The sequence below is a fragment of the Corvus kubaryi genome, unplaced genomic scaffold, assembly GCF_017639235.1.
Source record: "Corvus kubaryi isolate FWS band 111438036 unplaced genomic scaffold, C.kubaryi_AGA036_p1.0 37396, whole genome shotgun sequence".
NCBI classification, from domain to species: Eukaryota; Metazoa; Chordata; class Aves; order Passeriformes; family Corvidae; genus Corvus; species Corvus kubaryi.
Window position 1 is genome coordinate 12,988,429 of NW_024581135.1, and position 21,406 is coordinate 13,009,834.

Genomic DNA, 21,406 nt, shown 5'->3' on the forward strand with positions numbered 1-21,406 from the left:
CTTAGTTGTTTCCTCCCATTATTTTTATTATTTGGGGTCAGTACTGCTTATGGAATGTCTATCGGATCAAATATTTCTGTGGTAGTGTGGTACTGATACATAATGTCATAATGAAGAGTGGTTTGAAGGGCAAGTAGGGTTAATTTTCACTCAAACAATGATTTTTAAAGTGAAAGCAAGAAGAAAGGCAGGATTTGCAGTGCTGACAGTTGTTTGAGGGCCATTTATTTCATAGTCAATTATTGTGTCTCATTTTGTTAAGGAACCCAATAGCAACCATAAAACAATAGTGAATTGTTTGGGGTTTTTTTGCCTTTTGCTACTGAGATACCACAGCTATTTATCTTCTCTTTTGTGAGCACCATAGTTTTTAATGGCTTTATGCTGGCAACATTATAAGGAAGAACTTTGAAGCATGTTTTGAAAATAGAAAAGGTCAAAGAGTAAACATTTCCAAAAGTACTGCAGTAATTAGGGGGCCTAACTTCCTTCAGCCTTTAATTAAATTCTTAATTTTATCTTCGGAGTTTTGCCAAGATTAAATAAAAAATTGTGGTAGAGCAGAGGCTTGAACAAGAGCATCTGAACTCTTCTCTCTCATGGGACTCATGCTATGCATTTGGGCCCTCTAAAGAATTAGGACTTGCATTACTGGAAACATCAAATTCCTGGGCAAAACCTCTTTGAAGTTAGATTGTGTTTTGAACTGGACTTTTTAGCATTCTGTTCTATCATTCTGTTCTGTTCATTCCCTCCATTTACCCCCTCTGCTCCAGGTCTATAAACAAAACATGACCATGTTCAGTTGTGTGCATGCTTCACACATGGGAGTACTAGCACAGCACTGGCCTTCCAGCTTTACAGTTTCAGAGCTGACCTGTGATTTCCCAGCTCTGACTGCCCTGCCCTAGTCACAGTTTGTGGGATTGACAGAGACCCTCAAAGGGAGTGGCAGGCCAGGTCACAAGGGATGCTGCGAGGGAATGGAGGAATGCACTGTCACGTTTTGGTCCACTTTGATGCAGCAACAGGTTAAGAATCCCCTGAGGCATATTTATTTTTGTTAGCTGATGTATTGAATTGAAATGAAGGAGTCAGCTTGTTTCCCTCTGAATTTACAAGTATTTGAAATGTGATTCTTTTCTCCCCAATAATAAGCAGAGGAAGGGACAGTCCTTGGAGTGGGATCCTGCAAGGGAGGTTTTTCTCACCAAGATCTTTTACTGTTAGGTGTACACATTGCTAAAAGGGAAGTGAAAAGTAGTCAAGCCAAACGACTATAGTTTTTTCACCTAATTCATAAACCTCCTGCATCCACAGTCACTCCTATCCTATCCTGAACTCAGGCTTCCATGGGCCTGAGCTGTTGGTAACTGCACTGGCTGGTGATATTCATAGAATGATGGGTGATCATAAAATGAAAGAAATTACATTTTTTTTTTTGGAGAAGGGTAATTTATAAGAGAATAAGTGTGCTAGAATTAAAAAAAAAAAAAAACCCACACCAAAAAAACCCTTTTCCTTTGCTTTCCTTGATGTCTTTGCTATATGCTAGTTTCAAAAGTGGTGAAATGCAAACCCAAGCAAACATTAATTTTGCTGACTACAGCCATGTGTATTCCAATAAATTATGGCCTGTGCAACTATCAGCCACTTCTACAGTTCCCAAATTGTGTTTATTTTTTAAACTTTAAAGCCCCGAGTTTTTTTTTCCCCCAATTTTCTTTTCTTCTGCTCTTGAAGAATAGGAGAGAAAAAATGTTCCAGAGAAATTTGACAAGAGCTAGCAAAAGGGAAAGGCAGAAAATAAATAAAGGGAGTCAGAAAGATAGCTGACAGCTCACTGCTCCTGTAGGGAAACTTCACTTTTTATTAGGAACGTGTTCATGTACTTTATGGTCACTTGAGCTGAGTGCTGAATTAGTATCTGGACAGGAAAAAAAAAGATATGCACCACAAGACATTCTGTTATTGTACTGTGAATGATTCCAAAATACTCTCAAGCATTTTTTCATGAGTGTTTCATAGGGAGAGAGGCAACAGTTATCCCATAAGTCTTGGGTATTTCTGGTTAGGAATATTAACACTGTAAGGTAAGCCTGCTCTAGCAAGGAGTACTAATGATGCATTAAGCATTCCAACTTGAAGTCTGTTGGTGAGGAAGTATTATGAAATCACTGCTTAGTCAGCTTGGCCATTTGATTAAAAATTAAATTTCTCAGTAAAACAAGTCTGGAGAAATTAAAGATGTCTTTAACCAACAGGGGCATATTTGGACATTATAACTGACACAATATGCACCAGAGCATGCTGGAAAGCCAGTAGTACTGAAGTACCTGTGAATGAGTGCTTAAAAATCTGAACTGAAAGGTAACAATAAAAAATAAGAAGTTTGCACTATAATTCTCAGGACTCTGATCAGCTTTCTGGAACTTTCTGTGTGCATTGACTGCTATCAGATATTACACTGGCACAAAACTTCTTTCCTAAGAGTGAGACAGAGCTCACCACCTGGGTTTCCTGACCAGAACTGTTCTGCCTGATTACTCAAAACCTGAAAAATGCTGCAAGACACAAAGCCAGCTGGAGACTGGCCGGTGATCACAGAGCTTGTGGTTCCCTCCTCTTCCCATCTCTCCCGCAGGAGGCTGAAGGCTGTCTGCAGACAGCTTCTCCGAGCAAATCTGGGGGCTGACTGCTCCATGGAGGGCACTCAGGAGAGCAGAGGAGCAGAAGCTGCTCTTGGTAGGGAGGAAGGATTCAGGCTGCCTGGCCTCAGGAGTGCCCCAGCACTCCTACCCCTCCAGGCTGGTGGGTGCCCCAGGGTGCAGCAGCAGAGTGATCCCAGCATTTGACGAGCCAAAAAGCTGTGCTTGTTGCCAGTGAAAGGGGAGTGGGGAATGGGTCCCCAAAACCGGTGCTCAGGCACATTCATGGAGCATTAGCCAGTGACAGGCACTAAAGGCGCCGCAGCCGCTGCCTGAGTAATGGGATGGGGGGAGTGTCACAGACAATTACGGTGTCCGCTGCAGGCAGGCAGTGCTAATGCAGGAGCTTTCGTGCTCTTAGCCTCCCTGGGAAAATCTGCATTAGAAAACACACAGAGCACCAGCAGCAACTGCAGATCGAACAGGAGCCCCATCAAACCAGAACAAAAATATCCACAGCAGTGGCCAATTGCAGGGTGCAAGGAAAGAGCAAGCATGAAGTAGTGTAATCTACTGCCAGGTGATAACACAAACCAGACAGGAACGAGAACAGGAGACAGGGCCTAAAAAATGGCAGAAAAAGGGCTTCATAACAATGTGGGAAGATTATTACCATCCTGTAAATAACGGAAACTATTCACATCAAATTATGGGGGATGGCAAAGAAGATAATAGCAGTTAACTCAACGACTATCTGATAAGTGATCCATAATAGGATGTTATTACATGTCCCTGACACACTGTGAATTATACACTGATAAAGGAGGCTGTTCCAAATGTTTAACTGCACAATTTACATTTTGTTTTTACAATAGCTATGAACAAAAAATGCAACCAACTCAAATGATCAGCATGAAAAAAGGAGAGGATATCTTATTTTTTTCCCCCCAGTGGCTTTGCAGTATTAAAATAGACTCCTGACTTTCAAATCAGTATTTCCATTTTAAATGACCTTTCAAAAATCTGTTTAAAAATGGTAGTAGAACAGTATTTCCCCACTACTAGAATAACTGTCAGCAAAGGAAAACAAAATCTTTCAAATTATTTGCATCTCCCATCTACTACCTATCTCTGCACAACAGGCAAACCATCATTAGTTCTATTGTACAAATGGTTAAACTTCTAATCAGAAAAGGTTTAAGACTGGCCCCAAACAAAGCAGAGCAATTTCTCCAGCTGCTGAATATCTGCAGTTATATCAATTAGATGTGGCATGAGAAGTGCTCAGTTTTTTTGGAGAATTGTGCCTGACCAGAGTTAAGGGCAGAAGCTACACTGAGCACTCTGACCTGTGGCTTCTCCCCTGCTGCTGCCTCCTCCCAATGGGCACCATCGGGGCCATGACCCCAAACAGGATTAGCTTGTGCCATCCTCTCCTTTCCAGATGCTGCTTGCACTCCCATTACTTCTTCAGTATCTGCAGTAGATCTTAATAGGCTTTTACTGACTTGTCAAAGCATTTCCTCTCAAAAAATCCCACATTACTTCCTTCACACTCACTCGAAAAGAACATTTAAAAATTTCATAAAATTAGTCCAAGGGAAAGGAAATTGTTTTGAAATAGCAAACTCCTCTGTACAAAAGCATCCTCAAAAGTTTCCATATTAACATCATCAATTTAAAACTTTCCAATTTCTGTGTTGATACAAAAAATCGAATTTTTAATTTTCTGTTTTCCTGCAAATGGGAAACAACAAAAATCATGACATTTTGTGCAGAAGGAACATTCTGGTTTGATTATTTTTAGAACAACTCCTATGTATATTTTAAACAGAAACCTAGAACAACAAAGATTGTTTTGAATCCTAACTGCAAAAGGAATAGACCTGACACTAAAGCTCATTTAAGAGCCCCAGGACAACTCTGTGCTCACGGTGAAGGTGGGCTGTGTCTTGCTCTGCAGACTCATGCCTTCTGTGCAATTACTCATAGAAATGTTTTGTTTGATTGCCTTTTTTTTTTTCATAAAGCACTTCTTTGAGAATAAAACCTCTTAACTTTCTGGGAAGGAACAGCTTCTCTAGAAGTGCTTAGGTTTTAAATAAGAGAAAGCCAGGGGGTGCTCTGTGGATGCTCTGAAGAAAGGGCTCCATCAGATCTTACCATCCTCCCTGATGACAAAGCTTGTACCTATGTATGTACATACAGACAATCACACACGGAAAAATACATTATTCAGGCTTGGAAGAACTGTGCTGCTTAATGGAAGTCAATGGAGGACAAGAAGTGCTTGTGAAGTAGCTCTTCACATTTTTATGCTAGGTCAAAATCAGAGCATCTAAAGCACTCACATGCTGTTTTGAATGCTTGGTTTCCACTCTTCATAGAATCTTTTCTGCTTCTGAAAAAAATATCACATCTCTCTATTCTGACTTCCATCACTTTTGTATACTGAATCCCATCATTCGATGGTGAATGAACTGATTCTTCCATGCCCACCCCACTGAAATTGCAGCACAGGCTTCCAGAGGTGGAGAAGACCCAGACCACTTTCCAGCTCTGCCCTGCAAACAGGTGAATGCTGATGCTGAGCTATGATTTCCTGTAAAGAAATTAACGAAGATAATTAATGAACATATTTAAGCCAAAAAATATGAGCTTCTAGGACCCTTTCCATTATACAAGCCATAGATTTTGTGAAGTGACTTATGACAAACTAGTAACTTCTGTTGGCATGGAATCCCCTCTGTTATAAAGGCACCAGATACAACCAGAAGACCACAAGTACAGTTCTGTAGGAAGGTTATTCCAGTGGCTTACTCTAAAGTAAAAGGAAATGTTCTGCCTTCTATTTCCAAGAAGTGCTTTTGTTTCAGATTTAAAAAAGAAAAGTGCTCTCAGGAAAGCAAGAATTGGCCTTGCTTTACACTCTGTGTGAGCCTTGAAAGGCGTCCATCTAGACCCATTAAAAAGCTTAAATGGGCAGAATCGAACATGGGTTCTTCAGCTCTGTTGTGTTTCAGAAGTGCTTCTGATATTTCAGAAGTTTGTTATAAGTCCTATGAGGAGCAGCTGAGGGAAGTGGGATTATTTAGCCTGAAGAAAATGAGGCTCAGGGAGACCTTATCTCTCCCTCCAACTACCTGAAAGGAGACTGTACTGAGATGGGTGTTCGTCTCTTCTTTCAAATAACAAATGATAGAACAAGAGGAACTGGTCTTAAGTTGCACCAGGGGAGGTTTAGATTGGATGCCAGGAAAAATTACTTCACTGAAAGTGTTCTCAAGCACTGGAATAGACTGCCCAGGGAAGTGGTTGAGTCACCATCCTGGAGATATTTAAAAGAGGTGGAGATGTGGCACTTGGGGACATGGTTCAGTGGTGTACTGGGTTAACGGCTGGACTCAGTGACCTTAAGGGTCTTTTCCAGCCTTAACAATTCTATGAGTTTAAAAAAATATAAAAGCCAGAATTTCTTAGCCTTTTTCCTTAATAAGAGCACATTATTAAAAAAGGCTATCTTCTTATCCATCCTTTCAGTAAGGCTTTGCTTTATGTAGTTATTTTCACTTTTGTTCACACTTATTTTCAACACTGTGACAAATGGCAGCATGACATGGAGACAGAGAATTGCAATAATTAAGGCTCCATACACAAAAGGCTTGAGCAAAGTGAGATCTGGTACATAAAATACTGCTGCTTTGTGCTTTGCTCTACTGTCCTGCTCTCTCCAGATCACATGAAGGAGAACTTTTGGAAGCACTGAGTATCCTCAGGCTCTTCTCTGCCTAGAGCTGTCTTGAGCCCATTCCTGAGGAATTTTGAGCCTCGGAAGAGGCAGGAGACTTCTCATCCTCATAGCCAGGCTAGTAAAGATGCTGAAATAACCTCCACAACTGCTGTCCAGTAGCCAAGAAATCCAGTAGATGATTTTTTGCTTTAGTTGTGTTAGGGTAGTTTGTGCTATCTGAACTGTGACACAGCCAGGGATCTGCCTTTGCATCTTCAAAGCACTGTGCAAGCATTATATAATTAATTCTCACAAAACTCTTATGAGGATGATGGACTATATATGAATTGTTCCCTACTAATCATAGCAGAGATGAGGCTTTAAAGCACTTACATCTTGTACCTATTGATCTTTCTGCATGAAACCTTTATTATCAGTGTAGTATCTCTATCACTGCATTGCCAAAAAGCTCCAGCCAAGATCTGTGTCCTGTTGTGCCAAGCACAGCTTTGTGCAGTAGATTTGGTCAGCTTCTCCCAAAAGACCTTTCAGCTTACAAAGAAAAGAGGATGTGAGGAGACAATTAGAGACAAAAAGTGAAGAAACTGATACACCCTTAACAGAGCTGGCTACCGGGAGAGCTGTGGTTCTCCACAGGTACTGCTTTGTAACAGACCATGAGCCTCTTCCAGGGGTAGTTTCTGTCTAATATTGTTGCTGATAAAATGCAACAAGGACATCAAGAGCAACCCCAGCCTCCATCCTAAGAAAAATAGACTTTCCTGCAATATTAACATGATAGCCTGAGATATATCTTGAAGCCTGTAAATAGTAGTAGAATTGAGTTGCATATCATCCTTGATAACAGAAAAAACCAATAAAGTGTGAAAAGACATTTTAAATATTAAAAAGCAAAATATTTTTAAAAGACAGAAAAAGATGAGAGGAAAAAAAGCCTTTGGGCTTTTTTAGTTTTTTTCCACAGATAGCAAATAATTGTTTTATGCAAAATCATAAATCTTATTTCCATGGCTAACAGACTATTGTTATAATCTTGAATAATCCCTCAGAGGATCCCTGCTCAAGATCCATTAAGTGTTTTTGGCTTTGCATACTGGTTCATCCTACGTACTATCACAGCACATATCGTGCCTGCGATTTCAAGCCTTATTAAAATAATAATTTTTTATCCAGGATGGAGAGCTGTTACTTACCACTGGAAATACATGATTAGCTCATCCTAACTAAATTGCTAATTCCTCAACAGTAGAAATTAGACACCTGTCAACATTTCAATATTACCTCTAATATTTAGAGATTCCCTGTAATTACAGAGAATTTTGTTGGTATTTTATTTTTAAGAAATAAGAGGTGGAAATTTCTGTCTTGACTTTTCCATGTGGGATATGAAGTCCATATAGGAAGGAGGAAACATATGCCATAAAAGGAGATATACTTCACATTCTAATTTATCCAGCAATAATGTTTAGGATTTATTTGTAAGACATAAATATGGGTAAAGACTTCATGAGTTTAACTCAGTGGAATTCCAGTGGGTCTCAGATCTTTGAAAGAGGTGCTGTGAAAATCATTTTGCCCCTGTAGTAATAAACAAACGTATGCCAGTCTCAGTGCACACAGCAACACTACTCCAAAATGCACTACAAACCAATTCAGGAAAAACTTCTAAGAGAAAAGGGAAAAAAAGGGTTTACAGTAGAAGATTATGCAGAAGACCTGCAGAGCACGAAATTCTCAAGGTGAGGGTTAAGCCAACAAAAGCCATAGAGAGGCATGTGGCAGTCCAGTCTGACCTCTTCGAATGCTGAGTTTAACAGAGCTTTCTGTGGTGTTTTATTTTGTTTTACTTCTATTTTACCTTTTTCTATTTTTCTCTTTCATTACTATGCCTGACTCTGCATTTTCACTCAGAGGCATTAGCACTAGGAAAGTATTGCTCTGTAGTGTGGGTTTGTTTCCCATTTGCTGTAATTTGTCTGTCCGTTTGGATTCCACACAAGGGTGACTCCTCTGACTTCCTGAAAAGCTGCCAGAGGAAGCTTAAGATGGGAAGATAAGATGGGAGATGCTGCATTGTCAGTGACAGCCATTTAATACTCAGTTGCAGAAGGGTAAAGCATTCTGCAGCAGTATGAGCCATCTGCATGGAGCACACAACCTGAGACAGCCTCACATCCTCCTGAGGAGGTAATAACTGGCCAAACAGGAAACTCTACAATGGTTAAAATAACACTGTGTGTCCCTGCTCACACTGCTGAGTCCCACCCAAAGAGCCTTTGCAAGATGGCAAAAACACTTCATCAAATACAAAGGAGCGATAGCAAATATACACAGCAAATAGCAAATACATTTCAACATATACAGAGATGAAATATGAAAGCACTAGGCCAGATGAATCTAATCTGTGGTTGCTTCACTGTCATAAAACAGCCATAGATCAAGAAGACGAGGTTGTAGGGAAATCTTGCATAGGAAAGTTTGTGCATTTTAGCCATTGGCTTTAGGCCTGCAGCTTTCTATCAGCAGTATTTCCGCTCTGCAGCAAGATACACAGCCTGCTCTCCATTTTTTAAATCAAGGGCAGACAGTGACAGGTGAAGATAGGTTTGTAAAGACAACAATAACAAAGCTACATGCAAAGCAATGAAAAAGAGTGAATAGGGAAATTGCTACTAGCGGGATAAAAGTGTTTCTCCCAAGCTGGAGAACAGGAAGCAAAGCTAAAGATAGCAGAGCTCTCACTGGAGCTCTCTAAGCCTGGAGGAGCACTAATGGAAGAGTCAGAAAGCAGTGATAGAAACAATGCAGGCAGTACAATGGACTTTCAGGGAAGAAAGAAACAGTTAAAGGCAACATCAATTTCAAATGTGAAGAAAGCCCAACAAAACCAACAAAGCAAAACCAAAACACACCACTGATGGTTTTGAGAACCATATGAGATCCATAAAGGTCATAAGGAAGGGCATAATTTGATGGCACATGACCTGACTGGTCCATGAACTACTTGAGAAGAAAAAGGATGTGGATAGAGTGGTGAAAAGAAAGTGAATGAGAAAGAAAGCAATGAAAACAATTCACACAGGAAAGAACAGGAAGGAATGGAGTAACACAAGAGAGTTGTTCAGCCATTTTCCGTCTAGACTAAGGGACAGCAATAATTTGCAGCAAGACATGACACCTCCCTGGGATGCAATTTCTGTGACTGCATACCTTCACAACTGCGATTTCAGTCTTGATTTCTTTACAAGTGGGAAAATGGCATGGAAGGGAGGCTCTTTACTGCTCCAGGCTTCCTGTGCACCTCAGAAAAAAAGCACCATACTGAAAGCAGAAAAGTAACATTCAAAGTACATTACAAACATGACTATAACCTACCACTGAGATGCCTGCCTACCTCACCACCCACATAAAAAATGTACATGCCATTTTAAATGAAATTCCCCTGGTAATTGCAGCTTCTCTTCCAACAGACAAAGAATATATCTGTTTGTTCATTAAAAGACTTTTTAAAAAGTCTCAACAAAGACTTTGTTTTAAATATTGGCACAGTGGGGTACTTGGACCAAATATATTCCCTCCCCCTTGAAAAAAAAACCTATCCCAGCATGGCACAATGACAGAAATGACAGAACAGCAAAGCGTCCTGTCAGGGAGATGGAAGGTTTCAAAAGGAAAAACATAAAGGTGCCTCGAGGTTTATCCAAGTCTATTTTTTTCCTTGAGAATTGTAATTACTCAAGAGTACAAGATTTCTTCTTGATTGTCTGCAGGGGGTTTTAAGGGGTTTTTTTTCCTTACCCTTCTTGACAGCACCTCCTGCTGACATCAGAGCGACAGTCATTACACCTTCCTGGTAATGTCAATGAAAAACTTACAAATACATTTTTACATTGTATAGCTCATCCGGACTTTAACAGAGAAATCTGCAGCCAGAAGAAAGCCCAAGGACTTCACAATGATTATGCAATCTCCTGTTCCATTAAAATAACTTTTTATCTTCAGAAAAGTATTTAATAGAGAAGGAAAGCATGTAGTTTTTTCTTTCAGAAGACTAAAAGTCAAACAGCAGAGAGCTTTGTGGCCAGATGTTGATCTTTCTTGAATTCAGGGTATTCTGGAATTGAGGGACATTTGTTGCCCATCACTCTGGTGTAAGAAAATTGGGCCCCTTTCTTGGGATGAGAGAAAAGCTCACTAAACAAGCTGGCCAAAAGCCATTGAAGTCAGAGTAATGATTTTCAACGCCTTCGTTGGAGTTTAGTTCAGACTCTTTCAAGACCCCTCTGACATTCAGGGGATCCCTTGTTCAACACTTACTGAGAATGTTGCATGATGCCCTCTCACCCTAAATCTCTCGATATCAAAAAGACAAAACTTTTCTTTTTTTTAAGTGTCTTTCTCACCTCTGTTTTACAGTTTATGCTTCATGGTTTGACATCACAGATACGGATTATGGAGTGCAATAAAGATGAGTTCTCTAAGAAAAATAGGGTAAGATAGCAAGATATCACTTTTTGATTTCAAATGTTGTTGCCCCTGTAGAATGAGATCTATAGAGAGATGGATGTGTACAACACCATCCTCCAAACAGGATTATTCCCAGAAAACAGCCTATCATCTACACTTTAGAAAAAGCTTATAAAAGGAAAAAAAAAAAAAAAAAAAGAGAAAGAACTGTGAAGACTAGCACAGAATTTAAAAAATCATTTTGCTCCATGTTCTCTTCATTTTGCTCCATGTCCTCTTCATTTGGTGTTATCTTCCCTTGTATCAGTGCAAGACACAAATGTCCCCAGAGCTAAACACTCCTGATTTCTCCAGGTAGCTTAGAATTATATACAACCTTTAGAATTTGGCTACTGCATTTCATTTTAGCACCATATGACATAGAGCTGATGTAAGTCAGCATTAAAATTAGGTGGAGCTATGTACAATTCCATTAGGGGATGCTTAACCCAGAAAGTTTAAGCAGTAGTTTTCAAAATAGCAGTTCCCAAGGGCAATAGGGCATATTCAGCAGATTTGGGAATTAAAAAATTCTCAGAAAAAAAAGATTAAATCTTAGGTACCAGAAGCATAAATTAGAGTAATGGGATATCACCTAACAAGCTCAAAATCACAGATTTAACCTTGAACTTTCATTTCAATCATTGTTGAGGTGATAAAAAAGAGAAAGATTTCACCTAAATGTAGCCAGGTATCTGATCTTTTGTTAAGGATCCCTTTTCCCCCCAAAACTGAGCAATAATACAATTATTAAGAACCACATTTTCTGATTCAGAACCAAAATGGTTGTTACTCACTCCATTCTTTAATTTCAAAATACTCAAAATCTTAAAAGCTGGGTCATATTTTTGCTAAAATCCCTAATGTGAATTGGTATCAGTTTTTGTGAGATACCTCAATAATACAGTCCATCTCAAGTGAAGCAGTGTCAGCAGACAACTGTATCCACTTAACAAAATGGATGTATCAGTACTGTTAATCCACAGAATGCTTCTCCAGTAACATGGCTTTGTGGTAAATGAATTAACCCTCCATCCTCCTAAGCTCTTGGTGATTATTTCCTTTTTTGGTATTGTGACTTTTGCTCACTGCTGTGCTGGCAGAGTGCTAATTGTTTGTGTAATCCTTGACCTATGGTAATATTGTGCTTCTACAACCTTCACAGTGGGGTCAGAACTACAGCACGTATAGACGTAGACAGGGAGGAAGGAGGCAGTTTCCCAAAGGCTCATGGTCTAAATGGACAAAAAAGGAGATTAAAAAAGAATGAAAGTGGAGGATAATGATTATAGCTGGTTATAGTCACTGCTCAGCCTCTGTCAAGGAGAACCTGGTGGACAGAATAGATCATGTTCATCCCCGATACAGCTTCACTAGATTTTATACTGGGGAGTAATTTCACTCATATCACACATTCATATATCTTTGTCTGACAGCCTTTCAAAGCTTTATTAATCAGTATTTCATGCAAACAGTAAAAGCATTGAAACTGGAATTATATGATCATAGTCATAAAGCAAACAATATATTGCATCTTGTTTATCCATCTGTTATAATTGCACTATGGGAATTAAGTTGCTTATAATAAATTCAATTACCTAAGTGGTACTAACACACGTAGATGTCAATACATACTACTCATTTCCACATTTGATTCTTCATATTAAACAATGCAAAAGGTTTTTACAGAGCACAGCTGCCATGTCTGTGACCTTCCTGTCACTGTTGAGATTCTCTGCTGCCTGTCTCTGCCTACAATGAACATCTTAACCCTTAAGATGGAGAAACAAAGTCAAGTGTCTCTGCTGTACCTTGCTGCCTATTCAGATAGGATTAGAGCTGTATGCTGTTGCCACAGATGGCTAAAATTCTATTGAGTTGTTACATTTATGAAACTGATTTTCAAACTGAAGAGATAATACGGGACAATGAATCCAACTAAGAAAGCAAAGACAACTTGAGTTGGCCTCCTAGCTCTGCCACACTCTTTCTGTGGCTTAATCCTGCCTTTTGACCCTGGATACATCTCTGCAACCCTTGAAAGTGAGTCTGAATCCAGTCTCAAGCTCAAACTTAGTTCATATTCAAACTGTGTGGATGACAGGTTAAAGTCTGGCATTTAGGTGAACTCCAGGGCACTGTTTACTGCACTTCACCCCTTGGTCTTCAGCCCTGCCCACAGCCAAGAAGGCTCCTTCATGCAGGCCCAGTGAAATCTGGGCTACTCACGCACATTTTCTGCCCGAACCTCAACTGATTCAACTGGTTCAACACACAGCTGGGAAGTGAACAGGAAATTTGGCTTCCTGGGATTCCCCCTCCTTAGTGGGAACATGGTGGGACTTGTTTGCTCTAGTTTAAATCTAGAGCATAAACATTCTCAATGGTGAGTTTGATTTTCTTCCTTACCCTGGAATTACACCACCATCCAACATAACTGTCTTTATAACAAGCAAAAAACAAACCCTGAGAGTCAGGAAAAAAAAAAAAAAGTGAATCAAGTAGGACTTCTAATTTTGGCTTAGTTTTGATAGTGGTTGCTCAAATCGCTAATGTTTTTTTTATAACTAAAGCAAAATACATCGATTGCTAGAGAACCCCTGAATATCCACCCTTGCACTTAGTTACAACATGTTAATATTCTCATGTTGTCAGCAGATCTTTAGCAAGTAGGAGGGATTAATTAACTCCAGTGCAGTCTGCAATCCAGACTGGCAGAAAGCAGAGGCTTCCTATACCTCAAGCTGGCTGCAGTCAGAAGTAAGATGAGCATGTCTGACTCAGGCCTACACATTACTGTATAATCATCTCTCTCTCACAGAGTTAAAATCACTTTGCTTTGAAAAGACAGTGGTAGGTCTACATGGAATTGTTTCATTCTGATGCAAATGCATTCACTTCCTAGAGGAAATAAACATTTTTAGTCAGTAGGTAGGATTTAAATGGATCTCCTAGTGAGGGGTGAGTTTGCCTTTTTTGATTTCCTGTTTTACACAGACTTGTGTGTGTCTGTATGTACTTACATACAAATATATGTGTATATATGCACGTGTGTATGCACATATACACACACACATACACAACATAAATGGCAATTTTCATTGTTTAGGCCAGTTTAACTTTCAGCCCAGCCCTCGGCAATTACTTTGTCCAGAAGAAGCTCAGTGATACTATGACTAAAGAACCTCTATTAATCTCCTTTTCTGTTTCATGTCCTTCAATGTCTGCATCAAAGAAATTACAGCACCAGCCTTTAGAAAGGTAGGTTTCTGCAAAAACATGGGCCCAAGATTCTGAATATCCTGTGCCTATGCTGAGAAGGGAGCAACACAGGAGTGCTCAGGAGCTGCTTGTTCTCACAGGATTGAACCTAGAAATCCTGATGGCTTTGAGAGAAGGTGTATTCATTTCTTCCTCTTTTTCAAGGGAGTCTAAATTACCATCTTGCCTTTCATTATTCTCAGTTGACTCCTTCTGTATGATAATTGCAGCAAGGTTAAAAATGACCTAATGATTGCATTAGCTTCCACACAACTTTCCTCTTTTCACTCCTCTCTGACCTCTATCCACAATGAGAGATTAGTGAAGGACAGGCAGAAAAGTAAAGAGAATATCTGAATATAGGTTGTCATACCCAGCCCAGCTGTTGCTAATAATAATTTTCTGAGTGCAAGCACTGGATGAGCCATTTGTCACGAATGATTTATTTGATGAAATTAGCTCTCTTTTTCACTCCTTGCAAACTTCCTCAGTAAAATAATGGAGACATTCAAAGTTGTTTGTTATTTGTATAGGCCCAGATGATTGTTTCTCTCCTAGAGCATGAGACTATGGATTAGTGGTAGACTGAGGTGCAAATGTTCAATAGAGGCTAATGATTTTGGATGCCTCTCCTTTTAGCTGTCTTTTTTGAACAGGCAGATCATGGCACTGATATTCAGCAAGTAAAGGCCCAAATCATTCTGAAAAAAAATTCCCCTTAAGGGATACCTTGGTTGTTCATGCAAAATCACTAATTGCTTCTGAAAATCTATTCTAATGTCTATTCATTATATATCATTATTCACATTGGTGACATGGCAGATACTATAATTCCACGACTGAATGACTGAAGCTCTGCAAAATGGAGACTTGATAGCCACCAATGAGTGACAAGTAAAGCTGTCTTCTTTATGTATGGAAAAAGGCATTCATACAGAAAACATTCCTCCCTTCCAACTCTGTAGTCTGAACTGGGATGCCTATCAAATAGAGATTTTTGCTAAATGCCTCCCAGATTCTGCAATTTCTTTTGGTCTTGTTTGCCTTGAAGCTTCTAAGTGTTGTGAGGCAGATGCTGGGCTTTGACCTCAGCTGGGAGACTCATAGATCTTATTTCACTATGTTCCCATTAGTTAGTTCCCAGCTGTACTCCAAGGATTACATCCACCCTGTGACACCTAACTGTGCAGGAACTTTTAGGAGTTTCTTCATTCTAATTTATATGGCTTCAAAACAAGGGGGGGGGAAATTGCATTACTTAGTTTGTGTATGAGATGTCTCTTCAGGGCTGATTGTGGTTGATGAGATCACAGGAATGGGGTTTGCAGTTATGCCAACACCTCATGAAGTCCATCTCTTCATTGGACATGGGTGGAAAACTGGTTCTGGGACAATAAATGCACCAGGACTATGCTGCATTTCAGTAAAAAAGCAGAACTGCTCAGGGACAATTGTGACTGGCCCAGCTGGAGCTGACCACTATGTTTGGTAGGGAACCAGCACAGACAGCAGACCATGGCTGTGTCCTCTGTGACTCCTTCCTGCACTGCAACATACAATGTCACTGGAACCATACCAGGGAGGAGTGTGTCCCAAATGAGGCCTATTTCAGCCCCTAGGTAATTTGTAGCCATAGCCATTTGTACTATTATTTACTCAGGTTATTGATCTTTTGAGACGGGTAGCTGTATCTGGCCATGATTGACACAAGTGTCTTCATAGGCAGACAAGATAATGTAATGAAAGCAATAATACCAGCAGACAGTGGTAAAATAATGTGGGGGAAGGCCAGGGGGAAGAAGTGGTGATTTTAGTTCTTTGTCTTCCAATAATCGCTGCACAGCTTGACATCTGATTTCTTTTACCTAATCTCAGCATGCATCTCAAAAATGCTACTGGCCATCAGATTATCCCAGCAGATCATTAAATTTTCCTATCCTCGGGACTTAGGTATGCTGTGGAACTATCCAAGGATAATGAGCAGCCTGCTGTTGCACTCACCTGGTTGGGGTCGGTGTATTTTATGAAAGCTTCCCACATATTCTCTTTAATGAATGAGTCCTTTCTATTTATAGGGGAATACTTGAAAAGAAAAAGAAATAAATGACCTTTAGGGTTTTTTTTATGTGACCTTTAGGTTTTTTGATGGGAAACATATCCTTCAGACAAATTTTTAGTTATCAACAGGAAACTGCAATATGTGATCCCAAAGCCATGTACAATTAAGTTTGCATATATATGCAATGCTATTCTCCTTCCATGAATGCTGTACAGTCGGGGTCAGAGATAAAGCTTCCAGGTGCAATTACCCAAACAGCTGGATTGTTTGTTTTCATGGGCTAAACTGCTATTGCTTCTACTGGCAAACTCAACATGGGTTATAGCAGTACTAATGCTGTTTACTGACTCCAGGAAAGAAAACAAGTTTATCTGATCACAGATAAACTCACCTCCTCAGATAAACATTTAAATAAAAAAGCTTTTTCCTTCAAAATGCAAAAATGCATTGCCTTATTTCCCTGATGCCAGTGAGCTTTTCCTGTTCTTCCTTATGCGTTCATGTCCTTCCTTTGCTCTCCTATTCATATTCTCTCATCTAATTCCCACAAATGGTTCCTTCAGCTCAAATATCAAGGCTCCAGACTGGTAGAATAGACTTGAGGACACTGGGGCTAAAAAACTTAAATGCTCAATTTCAGCAATTTGTGGCTTGCATTGTAAAGCCCGTAAGGCTGTGATAGGACCAGCTACTGGTGTGATGCTGTTTGTCTTCCCATCATGCAGGTCATGCAGTGCCTGTGTCTTGGGCAGCATTAACAGGGGCACTCAGCTGCCATTGGGGTGCAGAGGGTAAGGACCTGAATGCCCATGTTGGGCTTTCTCACCCGGAACTCACACAGCCACTTCAGTACAGCCCCAGATGACCTAGTGGTGATTGGCATTGCCAATTGCAGGTTCTGAACAGGTGCCAGACATTAGGATATTTCTCCTCCTGCCACAGGAACAAGAGGAGGTATTGGTGTGTTCCCCTTGTGTAACAAACAGGGAGTGACTGGTAAAAGGGTATAAATGAAATTTATCAAAGAAGAGGCTGACATGGAAGGGAAAGATCCCAGGGTTTTCACTGTTAAGGTCAGTTTTGCTTTCATTGAGGAGAAGAAAAGTGAATGCTAGAGTTAGAAAGGAATTAGAAAGCTGGTGAGTTAGAAAGGACTAATAACTATAGGTGTAATAAAGCCTCCACTCTTAGCCAAGGCTTTGAAACACCTTCGGTGGCAACCATCATCGTGATTTTGAATAAAGTTCAGATACACTAAAACTAAATAAACAACTGAGTTTTCCCACAATCTGTAGTAATCAGATCTGTAATTGATGATGAGCCACAGTTTTTGTCTGAACAGCTTTAATAGTAATTAATAAATTTATTCTAATAAAAATCTTGCTGGCAAAAAGCCCTTAAACATGACATTATTTACATAATTTCCTACAACAAACAGCTGCGTAGCCCTCCACTCCGGTCATAACTTCTCAGCTGTAGTGCTCCCACACCCAAACATTCACAAATCTTAAGGCATCTGCCTGGCATTTATGATACAAAGGAGATTGTGGAAGAGGTGTGTCTCACAAGGGTGATTTGAAAATCCATATTGTAACTGGGGTCCAGATTCTGCAGTCAGATCCATATTGGTGACCACTAGGATGCATTGCAGGATGGGGCTCATATTTACTGATAGCTTTTAATTAGTCTGCGTAATTCATTTCCACATCTGTTTTCCTATAAACAAGGCACTAATTAGTTCTGTGAGTCAGTTAAAAAGTGTACCAATGTGCCAGAGAGTTTAAAGAGACACTGAAAATATTGGAAACACAGTCAATTTAATTTTAATTATTTTTTAAAAGGAAAGCATGAAACACCCCTCCCCATTTTTTATTTCTTTCTTTTGAACTCCTCTGCTAATTTCAGAATACATAGCTGCAAGGTTGTGAGTGTGTCAAACACTTGTGTCTCCAGAGGAAATCCACTCTGGCTTAAGATTTCTGATACATTCTACTGCTTAGCTTTACTCAAGTGGTAGCTCTGGAAGCACTGTTAGCACGTCTAAAGCTTGATCACTCACCTGAAAAAGTCAAGTTAATAACATGATTTTCTCCATACTCCAGCCTCCCGGCCTAATGCAGCAAAGCAATACAGGTCTTAATTCCTGGGCCAGAGTCTTGTATATGATTGGCATGGAGAAGACAAGATGTTTCTGACCAGGATCTGAAAACATGAATAGGAGACCCTCTCTAAGATCCACTGGGGGAAATGAGCACAGCTCACTAGATTCAAAAATGGGCCTGCTCAGACACAATGGTGTCTGTGCCCTTGCACAAACTTCTCCTGGCTGATCAGTTTCATACCTCCATCAGGACCTGTGTAAGGGAAAGCAGACACCTCATGTAGATGAGTTAGCCTTGGTCTGACTGCCACCCCTAATTTCCAAAATCTCATTCTGCTCAGACACAAGTGTAGAGCAACTGGGTCAGGTCTTTGCATGAGCAAAGATGAAACCTTGGTGTGTTCAGATGTATTAGAAGTCAAAAATTAAAGAGTTGTAGAGCTCATTAGTCTTTTAAGTTCCTCCTAAGTCTTAGTTTTGTCTGGCTAAATCCTTTATTGACTCTGACTGAAAGCCTTGGTGCTAGGCAGCTATCCTTCCTGTTTAACCTTGTGTCACTTGTGTCACTTGTAACAACAGAAAGTGAAATAATTAAGTCAATTTTTAAAATGTAGACTTTTGCTTTCCAAACTGACTACCCCTTTAAAGATAAGATGTTCCCCTGACACCTCTCTGATATAGTTAGTGCCTAATAGCTAAGCACCATGTCTTTTCTCCACCCTCCTTACTTTTTAAAATGAGGTTTACAGCATGCCAGCAATTTAAACTTCCGCTCTCCGTTGGCAAGTCAGGATGGCTTTGGTGAACAGTCTATTTCTTCTGATTATTCCTTGCCACTGTGAGGGATTATGGCTGAGCACCAGCGGCTTTCGAGCACCAGCGGCTTCCCCCTCCCCATCCCCAAAGACTTGATCCAAACACGCTCTCCTTGCAGATTACAGCGGAATCGCTAATGCAATTTTGGCCTGACTTTGATGCAGCACTCTATTGATGTGGGGTGACGCCGCAGCAAAGCAGCAAGGTTAGACCTCGGCAGTGACTAAGCCGGAGTCCCTGGGCTCAGGTGTGCCTTCCCCCGCCCGTGCGGCTGCGGGGCGGTGCGGGCCCGGCTCCGAGCGCTCCGGCCGCCGGCGTGCACCCCGCCAGGGGAGGGCAGGATGCTTGTTCAACTCAAGTTTCGTGTACACCCCTCGGGAAGATAATCCCGGCCCGTTCAGCTGCTGAGCAGTCGGGTAATCAATCAGTCAGTCAGTCAGGAAATCTGATTTTGGCAAGCATCACCCTCGCCAGCGGGGAGGGGGTCCGGGACTGCAACCCCGAGGTCCACCTTCCTCTCCAGGCCGGGGGCGCTAACCAGAGCTCCCCGTGTCTCTTCTGGAACCCCTGGGACCACCTCTGACCGCCTCCCGGGAGGGCCAGGCAGGGAGGCTCTGGACCAGCTTTGACAGAAGAGCGGATAGAGCATCAGTCGCGCCCGAGGCTCATCCCCCCTCATGGACGTGAGGCTGAGCCTCGGCAGCGGGGTTGGGGCTCGTCGGGCTGTGTCGGCTCTGTACATGCCAGGATACCATGTATATTTTATGTATGTGTATATAACACATGTATTCATAAGCAAACAAACATCTGAGCCGGGGGATCTTTAAAACGTTCCAGACACAGTGGTACCCAAAGGAGAGGAAAACGGTGGGGGTGGGGGGGGGCGGGGGGGGAGGGAAGGGGAAGGCATATTTTAATTTATTTTTTTTTCTCTAGGCATCTGATTTACTCCGTGACTCTGATGCTTATCAACAACGCGTGAAGATTGCAGTAAGGATCCTCCCTGGAAGGCGAGGAGGAGCAACTTCCAGGGGGCTGGGAGGAGGTGGAGTGCAGCGCGGCTCTCGCCTATAAGGAGGTGCCCAGCGAGCGGCTGGTGCTTCCCACCCAGCCGCCGCTCGCAAGGTGAATCGCCGCGGCGGCAGTCGGGGCAGCGGGCTCGCTTCGGGCACTACCGCTGGCGTCCGGAGCGGCTCCTCCAAGGGCTGCGAGGAGTCCCCCGGCCGGCCCCGGCTTCCCTTCACCCGGAGTGCTTGGATGCTGTATGGAGTAAATGAGCGGTGGCAGAGCGAGCGCACAGAGGCTGAGAGGTGCTCGGAGACCGGGACCAGGGGAGACAGGCGAGCTGCTGGCTTCCCCCTCCGAGGCTGAAGATGGATTCCCGAGCCCTCGGGGGCTTCACTCTGCTGCTCTTCACTTTATGGCATCTGGGATTAACTGCAACAAATTGTGAGTAGCGGGAGTGCAAGGAGTTGCCTCGGGTTGGGGCGGAGGCGGGAGGAGGAGATGGGGAAAAACTCCCGGAAAAAGGGGGTTATTGCGCCATGACCTCTGAGAAACTTAGCCCGGCTCCGCTTTGCTAATGGAGCTCAGAAATGCAAAGTTGGGGCCAGATGGAGGGACTGCTCTCCACCGTCCTGCCGGTGTGGACGTGGGAGTGAACGGGAGCCGCTGGAGCCTGCGAGGAGCCACTCGGGGGTTTTTTCCGCACGGTTTGTTGTCCTTTCGCTGGCTGCATCTTTTTGTGGCCGCTGTCGCCCTGCCTCGGCTGCGGGCCACCGACCGGGACGGGGCCGGTGTCGCGTCTCTGCCTGGCGGGGAGGGTCGGTCCTTCCCGCAAGGGCCGGGGAATGCCGTGATTTTGTGGAGGCAGCCTGGCTCCAGCCCGGCGGAGCAGCGCCGGTGGCAGTGAGCGTCTTCTCCTGGCCCGGCGGTACCGTCGGTTCCCTGGGCGCTTCCCACGGGCGCGGCTGGGTCCCGGGGCGTGGTGCTGCCCCAGCATATCCCGGCTGGGAAATCGCCATTCACTCTTTTTTTTCCCCGGGAGATCCGCTCGTAAGTTCGCCACGTATCTCCGCCGGCCCTGCGGGGTCGGTCCACGCAGGCAGGAGCATCCCCGGCCGCCGGGCTTTGCGGTGCTCCGGCGGGCGGGCAGCGGCGGCGGCTCTACGGGCGCGCTTGGGCGAGCCCGGTGCAGCCGGCTACCGGCGGTGCTGGCGGATGCTGGAGCCCAGCGCAGGAGGCGATGCTCCGGGGCTGCCCCC

The 21,406-nt window shown here is 42.4% G+C and overlaps 1 protein-coding gene across 1 annotated transcript in view; it reads left to right on the plus strand.

Annotated features, from left to right (window-relative positions):
- Positions 1-20,141: 20,141 nt before the first annotated feature.
- Positions 20,142-21,406, plus strand: part of CNTNAP5 (contactin associated protein family member 5) — a 283,868-nt gene continuing 282,603 nt past the window's right edge. The window contains exon 1 of the mRNA XM_042041551.1: positions 20,142-20,591. Coding sequence (XP_041897485.1) covers positions 20,516-20,591 — 76 coding nt within the window. The 5' untranslated portion in view covers positions 20,142-20,515. The remainder of the gene's footprint in view (positions 20,592-21,406) is intronic.